The 15,501-nt window shown below is 29.4% G+C and overlaps 1 protein-coding gene across 1 annotated transcript; it reads left to right on the forward strand.

Moving 5' to 3' along the window:
• The first annotated feature begins 9,950 nt into the window (after positions 1 to 9,950).
• LOC9322985 (protein FLOWERING LOCUS T) lies at positions 9,951 to 12,662 on the forward strand. Its single transcript, XM_002886874.2, has 4 exons — positions 9,951 to 10,473; positions 11,321 to 11,382; positions 12,042 to 12,082; positions 12,195 to 12,662. Exons 1-4 carry the CDS (start codon positions 10,273 to 10,275, stop codon positions 12,416 to 12,418), a joined length of 528 nt encoding a protein of 175 aa, XP_002886920.1. The 5' UTR covers positions 9,951 to 10,272; the 3' UTR covers positions 12,419 to 12,662.
• Positions 12,663 to 15,501: the final 2,839 nt, after the last annotated feature.

Raw genomic sequence — 15,501 nt, forward strand, 5'->3', positions numbered from 1 at the left:
ATTTAGAAAATAGTCGCCATGTAGTGACATAACAGTCGCTAGATTCGTCACAAAACAGTCGCCAAAAGAGTCGCAAACTTAGCGACTGTGTGACGACTGAATAGCGACTGCAAATAATGGTCGCCTATTAGTCGCCAAATAGCGACTGTTATGCGACATATTAATTTAGCGACGCAAGGTTCAGCGACTACGTGTTTTAGTCGCCAAACAGTCGTAATTATGTATTTAGCGACGATTTTGTTACTATTAGTGTAGTCGCTAAATCCATGTTTTCTTGTAGTGTAAACACAAACCAGCGAAATTCATAATCACTGAAGTTAACTCGACCGGAATCTATGTCGATGACTAGACAGAACCCATCGAGAACCAATAAATCTGCAATCAAAACAATGCAACCAACAAACAAATCTGTAATGATAAACAAATAATTTGCGATAACTAACAAATAAGTCTGCCGTCAAGACTGGCATTTCATCAAACACCTTTCATGCGATACGTATTTACAACTTAATTTATCAAAAAGACCATAAATCAAAGGAAAGCCTCGATGTAGCTGCTACTGGTGAGGGAATTTGGCGTAGTTGTTGGCGGCAAAGCCTAAGAAGATGAAGTAGAAGCGGTGGAGAAGAGAGAAGCGACGATCTGACGGAGGAGGGAGAAGCAACATAGCGAAGAAGAGGGCAACGAAGAAACGAAGAAAAAGAGATAAAATGTTTTGGATTTTTTTTTTTTGTGATATAAAAATGATTTTTATTTTTTTTGTTTCAAAATTAAATAAAATGGCAATTTCGTTATTATAACGTAGAAACAGGTTAGAAGGTCTTTTTACAAAAGATATGAGTCATTCTAGTTATATCTTTCAAAACAGAGTCAATCTAGTTATTTCTATTAAAATGTAGGTCATTCTGAGTAATTTTCACTTAATTTTAACTATTATTACGAAATTTAAGCTTTTGAATCAGTCGTCTCAATTACGAAATTTCTATTTAAGCTTTTTTACAAAATCGTATTTAAAAGAATGCAAGCATATGTTGTTCAATTCAGAAAGAAATACCAACGAAGTGAATTCAGAATAGTGTAAACAACCAAAGATTCAATCGTTTATTGACAAAAGAGTCTTTACTAAGGTAAAAGCATCTATTGAGCTCAATATCTGACAAAAAAAAACATGTTTTGTACATATAAATATTAAAATGCAAATGAATAGTATTTTTCAGTAACAACGCGAATCCAGTTTCCTCAAAAAAAATCAGAGAAAGAATGATTGGTTCGAGCCTTAACACAAAAAGTTTGGAAAAAAAACTTTGTAGGTAGTGTTGAGGCAATAGATTGGCTAGTAGTCCTCTATTTTTGAAATTCTAAATTTCTTTGGAACGAGAGTAAATATAGTAATATTAGTGGAGGTTGGCGTGAAAGTGCAGATTGGTAGAATTTATTAATAGATCTAGTGACTTTCAAACTGATTTGTTGACACTTGTTGCAAGTCCATCTAGTCGTGGTGATTTTTTAAGATTAAGTAGTTTTGGAGCCACTAAATTTTAATAAAGAGTAAAACCATTTGATATTTGAGCCTGATTTTATTTATTTTAAAGCCTATGATAGTTGGAGACAATTGGAATGACATGTAAATAGAGACTAGAATTTTACTAATTTAAAATACACACCCGAAAAGTTTATATAAGTTAATAATTCAAACATTCATATACTATATTAAAAAATGTACTTAAGCCATAACAATATGAATATTTGAAATTAAAAAAAAATGTTTGAATACACCTAAACTAGCTTATGCAGCTATGTGTTGAAATTGTGTTGGATAATCTTGAGTGTAAAATTTCATATTTTCTCAAATTTAATTATGAAAATTTAAACAAATGCGAAACATTCTAAGTTTTTCTCTTATGGATTGCAAGGTAAATCAGTTTTGAAGAGATCAAAGCCGAAACAATACGAGAGGAGGCAACAAATATTCTTGACCACAGAAAAGAGAAAGAACATGGTTAATGATTATAGTCATATGTATAATTCCACAAAATGTTAATTCACTCTATTTGTTGAATTCTATATTGGTGTCATATATTACACATTTGACTAGCTACAATAAATTCACTCTTTAATTATTATTTTTAGTGACAATACCTCGACATTCTTTTATTCTATATTGGTGTCATATATTACATTTTGACAAAATTATATAGCTTCAAGCCTACAACGGATTCACTCTTTATTTTTAGTGACAACACCTCCACATTCTCTTTATATCAAAGAAAAAAACTTTATAAAAGAAATGCTTCCACATTCTTTTATTTGTAAATAAAGAGATATATATTGGTTGCAAACTTGCAATAATCAAAAACAAATAAATTGAGAAATTAAATGGCTTGTGTTTTTTGTTTGCTGCATTGTACCAAATGAAATAACAAAACAAAAAAAATAGAGAGATGATTTTATATATTTGTAAAAATAGGAAAAACCAATGAATTGACGTTTTATTCAGTTTTCAGTCATAGGAATAAGATAAAGAACTTTTAATTTATTTTCAAAAGTAATTTTGAAAAAATAATCCAAAAAGGGTGATAAGATTTGGTGGCCATTAAAAATGCTAATTTTACGTGTGAGCTTTTTGTATTCATTCCCACGAGGCAACCCTCACGGCTCAAGCATCTCTCGTCATGCTTCTGACGTCCCCTTTTGATATGCCATTTGCATGATACTAAATAATGCGTTTTAATTTAAACTTAGCGATAAAAAAATATAAATTAAAAAAATAATCAAAATAAATTAAATTAAATTAAACTAAACTAAATAAATATAATCAAAACTAAACTTAGTTAATTAAATTAAACTGAATTAGATTCAAATAAATCAAATTAAATATAATCTAAATTAAAATAAATCTTATTAAATTAAAATAAAATATAATTAAGTTAAAATTAATCTTATTAAATTAAAATATATTAAATTCAAATAAATCAAATTAATTTTAAAATTTTAAAATATAGCGACTGTTTAGAGCGACTGTCAAACGAACAACACAGCGACAGCCGCCAGCGACAGGCAAACGAACAACACATATTGTCGCTGGATTCAGCGATAGGCAAACGAACAGGGCCTTAGTAACAGTCAATGATTTTATTCTGTTTATATGATCATCGATGATTCGATATACAAAATGATGACAACCCACAACAATAACAAAAACAATCGGAATCAGTTCGATTGAATTTATGTTTAATTTTTATAAGAAAGTCCAAAGAAGAGATGATGAATTGAAAGTTTATCAAGAATAATGAGATCTTTTTTTTTTTGTTAAAGATAATGAGATCTTTCACATTATTGAGAAAGTATGAAGATAGATACGTTGATGATAGTGAAGTGAGACATCTTGGCCAACAATAGAAGAAGATTCCATAAAGGATTGGATGAGTGCAAAGTTTAGTTGGTTGGTTGCGTTTCTTTCTATTTTTATATTCTTTATTTTACATTACTTCCTATTTTTATATTAGTTTTTTTACATTACTTCCTATTTCCAACTATTTTTAAAATTTATTTTTTTAATTTCTCCTCCACATGAATCCCTTTTCGTCTTATTCTTATTTCTTTCTGTCTGTCCCCATAAAATATTATCTAGAAAACCCAAAATACTACCATTTTGTTTGTAATAAAAATAAATGGAAAAATGGTTTCATTAATGTATGAGCTTTTTAGAAAATAACATGGATTTGAATTTTTTAAAAATAAATATGATATTATATATCTTTCCGATTATATGCTAAATTGTATAATATTATTTTATTCATATTTTAATTATACACAAAATAATACTAGTTATTTATGGTTGTCTCATCGTAGTTGTTTTCAGGGATAGACTCACTAACAATTAGAGGGGGTCATCTGACCCGGGTAAAATAAACAAATATGCTTTTATGCGTGTAAATTATAAAAGTTCCAACAACACAGTTTGTATTTCCTAAATAGTTGACACATCCAAGTCAGGTTCGAGCAAACATTAGCACACATTTAATACACTTTTTCCCATTTCAACTTAAATACATGTTTTTGTCATATATACTTAAAGAATTTTGAAAACAACAACATTTTATATACCTTTTTCCATGTGCTTATAAAAATGATTTTATAAGAAAAATATTGACCCTGGTAAAATTTATTAATAGATCTGCTACTAATTATTTTCCTAGTTTGTCTTAAAACAAATTGGTTATTTAAAAAATAATCTTTTTAGAAAAGGATATTGACTAGATCCACATAGGAAATAGAGGAGAAAAGAAAAAGTTGAGGCCCAAGTTCAGGAACTGTTGATAATTTATAGCCACCAACTTCAAAAAAGATACAATCACACACACAAACACGAGAGCCGAAAAGCGAACAAGACGACTGAACAAATAGGAATTAAAAAAAAAAAAAGAGAGTACGACAAAAACGTGAGACTCAAAAAAAAAAAAAAAAAACTTATAATATTCTATGAGTTCGCATGAACCGAATTTATTCAGTTGCTATGATGATTTTGAGGGTCACTTTTAATAAAAAAGATTGTGGGGGTTCACTATCTTTTAGCTCCTTCTACATGTGACTATTCGTGTAACAAGCATTTATATAAGTTAGTTATAGTCTTATACAGTTATATAGTTAGATAATTGTAAGTTCTTAGCTTCACACATATTCAATTTTCTCGATGTATATATATAAAGAACATATTGGTAGCTAATCCCCCACATATTATTTTGCGTAGTCAATTTGCACAAAATAGTTGACGTATCGTTTATACATTAGCTTTTTTTTTTTTTTTCTAAAATTGTAAATATTTTATGGATAATGAAAAAATTTTAGGTTACAATCCAAAAATTTGGAATCTATACACATGGTTTCATGGCAAAAAAAAAACCTGAAAGCATAAGACGGTAATTAAATCAAGTTTTCGGTCCATCTATTCAACCAAACAAAGAAGTTGTGGGAACAAGATGAAGCGATGACGTTTATGTAATACAAAACTTGTACTATATAACATCTTCAGAAGAACTCACAACAAGTTTGGATCTAGTTTTAGGCGACGGGATTTGGGGTTAAGGTATATGGGCTAAGAGCATGATTAAAGGCAAGCTCTTACAGAAATCTTAAGCTTTTCTTAACATTTAATGCAACATAATTTAATCAACTTTGTGCTTTAATGTTAAGAAACGTTTCTTAGCTAAGGAACGTTCCTTAGCTAAGAGTCATGTTCTAAAAATCTCCGCTTATCATGATTACTCCCCGCTTAATCGCTAGGTCCACCCTATCCACCTCGAGTAATGACTAATCCCCTAAAGAAATCAGTTATCCGATTACTCTCCGTCTAATCCGATTACTTCTCGCCTAATCCGATTACTCCCCGCCTAATCCGATTACTCCCCGCCTAATTTTACATATCCCGATTATTTTTAGATTTCAAGTATAAAAAAACTTTTTATTTTTGTTATTCAATCATTTTTTTTTTTAAATAACAATCATAAATTTGTAATAAAACTCATAAAAATATATCTCAAAATATAGTTTTATGTGTTTAATGCGATAAAAATATAAAAAAAAACCATAAAACTAATCCCCGATTAATCCCGATTTTAATCTGAATTTTTGATTAATCGCTAGGCCCATACCGAACGCTCGACTAGCGCCTAGCGATTTTTTAAACAAGGGCTAAGAGCATATATGGACAAAATATTTCAGAAATTAAGTTTAAAACATTTATGCTTTCTGTTATTTATGTTATAAATTGTATCTCATGTATGTTTTAATTTTTTTAATTTGCAACTATTATTAAATTTTCTATAATTATAAATTTTATTTTTATGTTAATTTTTTTTTCTAAGAACCACATGTTAAGAGCCTACCATTAATCACACAAAAATTTTAACTCAAAAATACTACTCCCTCCGTTTCATAAAGAGTGTCGTTTTAAGGTTTTATTTTCGTTTCACAAAGAGTGTCGTTTTAGGTTTTCAATACAAAATTTAATTGTTTTTTATGTTTTATGACTATTAGTATTCTGCAGATTGTTTTACTATTGAGCAGATTATGTTTAGGTATATAGTTAATGATGTTTTTGTTTAGAAAAAACAAAAAATTAAATGTTTTCTTAATCTGTGTGCAAAACTTTAAAATGACACTCTTTGTGAACAGAGGGAGTATCTCTTAACCATCACTTTTACACATATATTACTTAATCATGCTAAAGTTTTTTTGGAGTTTTAACTCAAAAGTAAAGAATGGGTTGACCACACGCCGCCCTTAATAAAGTCTCTTCCTATCTTTTTTTATTTGGGATATTTCTCCACATGCCTCTTAAGAAAATGATTTCTTCTTCTAACTATTAATTTCAAAAAATCTCTTCATAGTGTTGAGATAATGTTATTCTACCTATTAATGTCGACAAAACCAGGCTTTTGTTTAAGCCATGATGTATATTCTTTTTATAATAAAAATGCTGTTTCATAATTATTATTTATTTGGTGAAATCATAAGTTAATATTCTCTTCTATTTAAATAAATTTACTTTGCCAAAAGTTTCATCGTGGAACCCTTCTCAAAGCTTTTTGAGCTGTAACATGTGCATGTATCTAATTAACTTAAATAAATGTAGAGTACAATTAATTTGGCTACAACTTTTTGAATAGGCAACTTAGAATATGTTCTGTGATGCACAATGTGTTGCTTCATAAGGAAAATACGAAAATCCAATGGAAGAAATTTACTTAAACGACAGACATGTAACATGTTCAATTAATCGTTGCCTTTGTCTATATTAGAACCAAGTTGCGAACATTATTCGAATATGGTGGTCAGAACTTAATATTCAAAATACACTAATGTTTTTCAAAGATGCTATTTGTGGAGTTGCTAAAGTTATTTGAAGAAAATAATATTGAACATGTAATGTTTAGGAACATCACGGGTTAATAGATTTCAACTTAATACGTTACAATGATATTAATTTCAATGTTGTTGTTAGTATGTAGATATAAAATCTATTCTCTAAAGGTTGCTACCTGATATTTTTAAACAATGCTTTTTCGAAAGATAAAGAGAGATATTTTCACTATTTTCTTTTTGCATGTCAATGCTTACAAGTTACAATATACTATAAGTCTATAAATATTTTATTAATAAGCAAAAAACAAGTGGCAGATAAGTACGTAAAAGATCTATAATAGAAATAAATTAGTTAAAGTTAAAAAAAGTTGCTGAAAACAGAAAGAAAACTAGTTTGTAACGTAAGTCTCTTAAAAAGAAATGCAAAATGAATGAATATATATCCTATGAAATCAAAAGTAAAATGATACACAAGTGGCGGACAATCCATCTATCTCATTTTAGCGAACAATTAATCTTGTCTGCGACTGCCACCTATTTTTGTCCACATCACCTTTTTTGTTTCTAATGAAAATTAACATGAATTGAATGACAAAATTTACAGCATTACAGGCATGGTATTGTATTATGTCAATTCTTATAGTATTGAGCTTTCGTGTCAAACGGTCTGGCCCACGACGGGCGTTATTTTCTTTTAGACTGCGGCAGATCAGTCTGATAAGACCGCAGATGAAAAAGTTATGTCCAGGCTCGTCCCGTGGGTTTAAATTTTATATTTTAAAAATAATAAAAATAAATTTATTCTTAAAAATTTAAATTTTATAATTTATAAATTTAAAATAATTTTTAATATTACTTTTTCATAAGTATTTTAATTTTTATACATTAAATTTGTCTATATTATCATATTTATATTTTCAATTATGTAAAAATATTATTTATATATATATAATATATTTATTTTTATCAAATACTGTTAGCCACATGCCGACTTTCTAATCCGCGGACATAACCTGCTAAAACCCGTAATCCGTCTGGGCCTATCCGCGAAGTCTATTTTTTAACGGGTTTTATATCTGTGTCCATACCTTTTCTGCCGTGAGACTATTAGGTTCTGGCCTGCGGGTTACCGGTCCGCTTGACACCTCTACTCTTGTCCCATAATTAAAAACGCATGCCGCAATTTTATATGTAACTAAAAAAAATTATGTGTAACTAAAATTAGTAGAAACTAAATAAATGGTAGTTGTCTAGTGATTAAAAGGTGCATAGCAGATTTTGAGTTTTTTTCATTGCGATTTTGATTGTCGATGGTTGTTCGTAGACCTCTTTTTTAGTAAAATAATCTGAATTTCTATGAAGTTTCGGAATTAATTTGGATTTCAACCTAAGATTTCCTAAATTAACAAAAAGAAGTGAAAAAGAGACACGAAGTTAACCTATGGACGTGTAGAACAGTAGTGGCCGAAGTCTGAAATAATAAAGTTCAATATAAATACATCACTGAATAATTCATTCATTTTCCAGTTTAGACAGTATAACCTATCGTTTAATTATTTAGTTACCAATTAAAAGAAGAAACAAAAAATTCCTACAGTTGTTAGGCTATGATTATAAGTCTCATCTTTGAATTTCAGAAATGCTCTAGTTAGTGGTAATGGTACTTACATCTATATATGTTGATGCAATGTCTAAAATAGAATGTACCCATTTATAGACGCATATATATACCAATTATCCAGGTCGTGCAAATGGATGGTTAACATTTTTACAAACAAATTAATGTCTAATTTTAAAAAGTAATCATTTGCTTTAAATTTAAATAGTTAATATTATATCTATTGGTCACAAGGATAGATTGCCATATGATATCATTGTTTCAAGACAATATATACTATCTCAATTTATAAAACTCACCTTTTCGTATACGGCCGTTTATGAAAAAAAATAAAAAAAAAATTGATTTGATTATATATATTATTTAGTTGCAGATATCTTGTATAATTTTGCGTATTTGAATTCGCGCAATTTTATGATGAGGGATTTATTCAAAATATTTAAATATTGTGCAAGTGATAGTATATAAAAACAAGATAAAATGTTATAGTGATCTACATATATCTTTTAACTTTTTCGAAGAGGGCTACCGGTTATCAGATATTGTCATATTGATGATCGAAATATCAAAAGTGTAGAGCATTATGGGCTCATACCGTTGAATATAATATAACGGTTTTGGTTTCACAATTAAAAAAACATTCGCCCACTGAATGAATGTACTTGTAATATATGGCGGTGCACAACAAAAATATCAAAACAATATATTTATTTACATATATCACCATGCATTTTTATTTTTTTGTAATTTATCGTGAAAAAACTTTAATTCAAACGTGTTTGAGTTGAACACTAATTTCAAAATGAATTATCTACTGCAAAGTGATTTCCGCCAACTGTTCTTGATTAAAATTTGAGCCTTGTAACTCACGAACATTCTTAGGAATTCTAGGGTACACACACATAAGAGGACGAGACTCATCTCTTTTGTAAACAATACATCTAACTCACAATCATTGGGAGGAAAAATGACATAAAATTGGTGGGTATGGACTACGGAAATAACTGCCTCCCCTCTACATGTTTGGGATTCGTTTGACGATTCTCAAGTGCCTTGGATCTGTCTGACCTAAAGGATCTCTTGTTGTACCTGGATACTTGTACGAGAAAGAGTTGTTTTTATTTTATTTTTTCTATGATTTCTATCTCGACTTTTTATTAAATTTTGTAGAACGTTTTCGCTTTCGAATTTTTGAAGAAAACCCTCTTCTTTTTCTTTCTTTTTTTTTTCTCAAAATAATAATTTTTTTAAAATAACAAATGACGCTGTAATTTTTTTTTCTATTAGCGATACCCTATTTTCTTTTTATTTTAATCAATAATATTTTTTTTAATGAAAAATTGTGTTATTATATGGTAAATTTATTATATGAGAATACTGATTACTCATTAGTCATTAGCATGATAGGATTTGTTCGAGAGAGGTATCTGGTTAAAGGAAATAAATAAAATATTATTGGCTACCAAGTGGGAGATATAATTTGGAATATTATCAGTTTATTATATAGTGTGGTGAGTTTGGAATGCCACAAACAGAAAATAAAAAGAAAGAAAAATATGAAATAAGACGACAATGTGTGATGTACGTAGAATCAGTTTTAGATGCTATAGTACATCACTATACAAGAAAAAGATTGTGGTTATGATTTCACCGACCCGAGTTAATGCAAATCCGAAACAGTATAAATATGTGTAGAGGTTTCATGCCTATGATAGGAAGAAGCAAAAATAAAAACAAGTAAAACAGAAACAATCAACACAGAGGAACCACCTGTTTGTTTAAGATCAAAGATGTCTATAAATATAAGAGACCCTCTTATAGTAAGCAGAGTTGTTGGAGACATTCTTGATCCGTTTAATAGATCGATCTCTCTAAGGGTTACTTATGGCCAAAGAGAGGTGACTAATGGTTTGGATCTAAGGCCTTCTCAAGTCCAGAACAAGCCAAGAGTTGAGATTGGTGGAGAAGACCTCAGGAACTTCTACACTTTGGTTCTTTCCCTTAAACTCTCTTTTGTCTCTTTCCTTCTTTTATTTCTTCGGTGCTACGTAAAACTTCTTTCCGAAAATAGATATTATTTTCCTTTTTGGGTTATATTGAAAATATTAAATATTTCTTGGGCATACAAAGACCTTGGTTAAAAATGCCCCACAATTAGATATTTATTGTTTTTCCCATGATTACCTTAATTAGATATTTCATCCAGTTATTATTATTTTTTTTTTATTATTTTTTTTTTTTTGGGCAAATCATCCAGTTATTATTTAAGTATATAAATTTATAGTCGACCACAAACAATTCTCTTCTTTCTTGACCTCATATCTAAATCCCAGATGCTTTTCCACCAACTTCTTGCATAAATTTTTTTTTTCGCATAAGAATCTTGGGATTTTTCTTTTGTTCCTCCTAATAATTTAAGTGGCATTTGTTTGTTTGTATGTTTTTTTTCAATAATTTCTGCGATACTTTTTAAAAAAGCATAACTAAAATATATGGCTTCAAATCTGAAAGAAATAGAAAATTGATGTTCATTTAAACAAATATATATCTATATATATATATATATATATATTGATGAATCTCTGTTGTGGAATATTTGAAGACTGTTTAATGAGGACATTCAAGGCTAGCCTTTAAGATACTCTCTTCTATATATAGATATGTAGCTACTACCTTTTTTCTATTCATAGTTTTATGTCTTGTGTTGTCTCATTTTCCAAACTTAAAAAAAAAAAGAGAAAAAAAAAAAAGAAAATCAAAGGACCTTTTGCTTTCTTGATTTCTTTGAGAATGATAATCTTATCTTCTTATCTTCTTTGTCTTATTTGTTTAATGAAGGTTATGGTGGATCCAGATGTTCCTAGTCCTAGCAACCCTCACCTCCGAGAATATCTCCATTGGTTTGTTCACTAATTCAACTCTTTAATTCGCTTTAACTTATAGCATAGCTCAAACATGTTGCTCGAATTAGATAGATATATATACACACTCAACCACACATGGAAATTGGATATGTATTGGAGACTTTGAAATTTAGTAGATCACTTATAACACAAAAGTAATATTTTACATTTTAATAGAAGGAGACATATAAAATCAACTTCGAGAGAGCGATGTATCATTTTGGCTCCCAAAAACAGCCAACACCAAGGCTATTTTTTCCAAGAATTTTAGATGTGTATATATTTGTATGCGTGTGTGTATTTTACTGAACCACACATAGATTCTATAGAAGTATAGGACATGACTTGAACTAAGATTTGTTTTTTTTTTTTTTCACTTTAAAGTGGTCTTTGTACGGTTATCATCATTCACCTTGAAATAGCGTGATGACATCATCATTGAAGTGAGCAGGGACTAGGTTTCCTGTTACATCACACTTTTTAATTTTTTTATATATCATGCACTTGAATGTTATTGCATGTTTTGCTAGTTACTTGCACTAATAATCTATTAGTTACGTTATTATTATTGTTTGTATGAAAATGAAGTTTAAGTAGCATTTCAATTATGTGGTGGTGCCATAGCTTAAAAATGTGTATGGGTACTCTCATTACAGGTTGGTGACTGATATCCCTGCTACAACTGGAACAACCTTTGGTGAGTTTTACTCTATAGATTGATCGCTAGGCGGTAGAAATATAGGAAAGGGTTATGATGAGATTGTGTGTTACGAAAATTAACATGTGTTTGATGAATTTTTATTTCTCAGGCAATGAGATTGTGTGTTACGAAAATCCAAGTCCCACTGCGGGAATTCATCGTATCGTGGTGATATTGTTTCGACAGCTCGGGAGGCAAACAGTGTATGCACCAGGGTGGCGCCAGAACTTCAACACTCGTGAGTTTGCTGAGATCTACAATCTCGGCCTTCCCGTGGCCGCGGTTTTCTACAACTGTCAGAGAGAGAGTGGCTGCGGAGGAAGAAGAATTTAGATGGCTTCTTCCTTTATAATCAATTGATTATATTGGATTCTCTGATGAGATTTATGCATCTAATATATTTTAATAACCATTTTATGATACGAGTAACGAACGGTGATGATGCCTATAGTCGTTTAACATAAGTGTGTAATAAATGAGAGGGGGAGGAAAATGAGATTGTTTTTACTTATATGGTGTGTGATGCGATATTTAATACTATTAATCTATATGAAACGAAGTGTTATCTTTATACTTTTACGTGTATTTTCATTTCTCTTTGATGCAAAAAAAAAAAAAAGAAAAAAAAAACAGGCAGTAGGACGAATCTGCTGTTTTACTTTTGAGTTCCATAATAAACTCTTTTTTTTTTTTTTATGTAGCTACTAATATCCATGTCATTATATCGATTAACCGACTTTACATTAAATACATGCATAGCTAGAAAAGGAGGCAAATATAAATTTTCAAGTTTATGGGCTCACGTATGAAGAAACACATACATCTGTGCGAGATTGAATCCTAGAATCAAACAAAATGATTCAATCCTTGGCCCTTGCAAAGGTATATAACAAATGAAGTGGTTAATTATAAATCTTGAAGATTACTAATGGACTTCGACATGAGATCTTGTTCCCACAGTAGAAAAACGTCTTTTTTCTTTCTTTCTTTTTGGATAAATGTTGAGGAACGTAGAAACTAGAGAAGGATTTGGGGAAAAACTTTTATTATGTGTTGTTCATTCAAGAGAGTTGATACAATATATATAGAGACCTAATTACAATAGGAAATATATAAACATGAATAAGTAAATATTCTAAATTTCTTAATCCTTATCACAATAAGATATCTAAAATATTCTTCGGCTTGGACTTCACGGGTTAACTTCATAAACGGACTTTGACGGTACACAATAGTTGGTCCGCAAGATGCACAATCTTGCTCCTCAAGATACCTCCAATAAGGAACAACATGAGCATTTATATATGGCATCATTCAACGGCGGTCTTCTCCAAGCTGATCAACGATGACACTAAAGCCGTCTCAAACCCATTTGATTTTCTTTTTATGACATATTTTATTGATTAGTCCCTAAATTTCATTATAAGTAACGTTTAAGATTGTTCACACAAATTAGGAAAATACTTAAATTTTATGTTAGACCCTTTATTAATATATTTTATATTTTTTTTTCATTGGTCAATGTATTAAAAGAATAGAGATAAAACTGTAACTTTTATTAAACATTTTTTTTTTTTTTGGTAGGAACTTTTATTAAACATTTGCATTAAACCTAGAAACGATAATTATTTTTAAACAAATTTTAGGTCCTAAAACGACACTTAAACTACAACGTAGGAAGTAGTATAAATTTTTATATAATCATGATACAAAAAATAACTGATATCCGATGGTAAAAATTTATAAACAATAGGTGATCATTCAGAAGAAATAATTGATACTAGACAACTCGTGCTATATAGGATGTTTTTGCATCGCTTATTTTGTATATTTGCATAAGTTATAAACAGTGTCGGCTTAGAACATGTGCTGAGTGTGCTAGGACACATGGTCTAAGGGTCAAACTTTTTTTTTTCACATGTTAATTTTTTTAATAGTATATGTTTAGTTTTTTTTACATGATACCACTGGGTCTAAGTAATGTTTAAGTCGGGCCTGGTTAAAACTGAAGCAAATGAGTTTTATATCACTTATATAAGTGACTCTGGAAGTGATGATGCTAATAATTTACATTGATTATTGTAATCGATGTTAATATGCATTAGTTGCAAAAAATTAGTGTTCATTTTGCATTAGTTAATGTAAGTGATTTTTAGTATTTGCATCAATTTATCAAAATGACTTTAACATTTGCAACGGTTATATTTGCAAGTTGCAACAATACAAATTCGAATCTTGTAAAATAATCTTTTAAAACAATACAACGGTTATATTCTTCTAATCTTTTTAAATAATTAAACACATTCGACTTTTAGCCATTTAATCTTTTCTCTTTCATTATATATCAGTCATACAAGAAGGTTACAAGAATCTTATGCTCGTAAACACCCATGCTTATCTAAAACAGAAATAGTATGAGGTTAATACTTTACGCCCCCGAAACTAAAAAGGTGTGATTGGTGGGTAATAGAAGAATTGAGAAGAATTGAGAGGAAAGTAATTGGGAAGAAAAGAAAAATAATAAATAGAAGAATTGAAAAGAAAAGAAAGATGATATTTTATAACTTGCCTAATAGTAGAAGAATTATGAGAATTTATAGTAAATAGCCATGGATTCAAAAAGAATTAAGAAAATAGCTATGAGCTACAGTACTTTGTCTGTTGGATGTCGGAAATCACGTGTAATTACACACATGCCCTTTATAACATGTTTTTTTTTCGAATTACATGTGATAGAATAATATATCTCTTTTTATCATATTATTTTCCGGTTTTACACGTTATTTATAAAGAGCACATGATATTTTTTGAAAAAACACTCTATTTAGTTTAATATCTTTCTCTATCATATTATTTTATAGTAACACACATTTTTTTATTATGATCACATGTGATTTTCTTTAAAAAAAGATTTCTATTTTCTAGTAATTCACGGTTTTTATTAAGATCACATGTTATTTCTGTGAAAAAACACTCTATTCAGTTTAATATCTTTCGCTATCATGTTATTTTGTAGTAATACACGTTTTTTATTATGATCACATGTAATTTCTTTAAAAAACGATCCTTATTTTCTAGTAATTCACGGTTTTTATTAAGATCACATGTTATTTCTTTATAAAAAGATTCTATTCAAGTTTAATTTTTCCGTAACAATGTTTTTTAAAAAAAAAACACTACGTAACAATGTTTTTTCTTAAAAATTCACTACGTTTTTTTAAATAGCATGTATTTTAGTTAAATATAACATGTGAAATTTAGATCTTACGTGCTATTTTGAAAAATATCACGAAACAATGTCGCCTACTGTAGATATCAAAACAAACGAAGGATGGTTTTGTTATTTCACCTCTTCAGACAAGGTGGGTCCATGCTGTTTTCCGACAGAATTTTCTCTCTCTGCTAGTTTCTTAATT

The sequence above is a fragment of the Arabidopsis lyrata genome, assembly GCF_000004255.2.
Source record: "Arabidopsis lyrata subsp. lyrata unplaced genomic scaffold ARALYscaffold_2, whole genome shotgun sequence".
Classification (NCBI taxonomy): Eukaryota; Viridiplantae; Streptophyta; class Magnoliopsida; order Brassicales; family Brassicaceae; genus Arabidopsis; species Arabidopsis lyrata.

Coding starts and splice junctions, on each gene's coding strand:
- LOC9322985 (XM_002886874.2), top strand. CDS start 10,273: ATGTCTATAAATATAAGAGACCCTCTTATAGTAAGCAGAGTTGTTGGA. Junction 11,383..12,041: donor CTCCGAGAATATCTCCATTG/GTTTGTTCACTA, acceptor CTCTCATTACAG/GTTGGTGACTGATATCCCTG. Junction 12,083..12,194: donor TACAACTGGAACAACCTTTG/GTGAGTTTTACT, acceptor TTTATTTCTCAG/GCAATGAGATTGTGTGTTAC.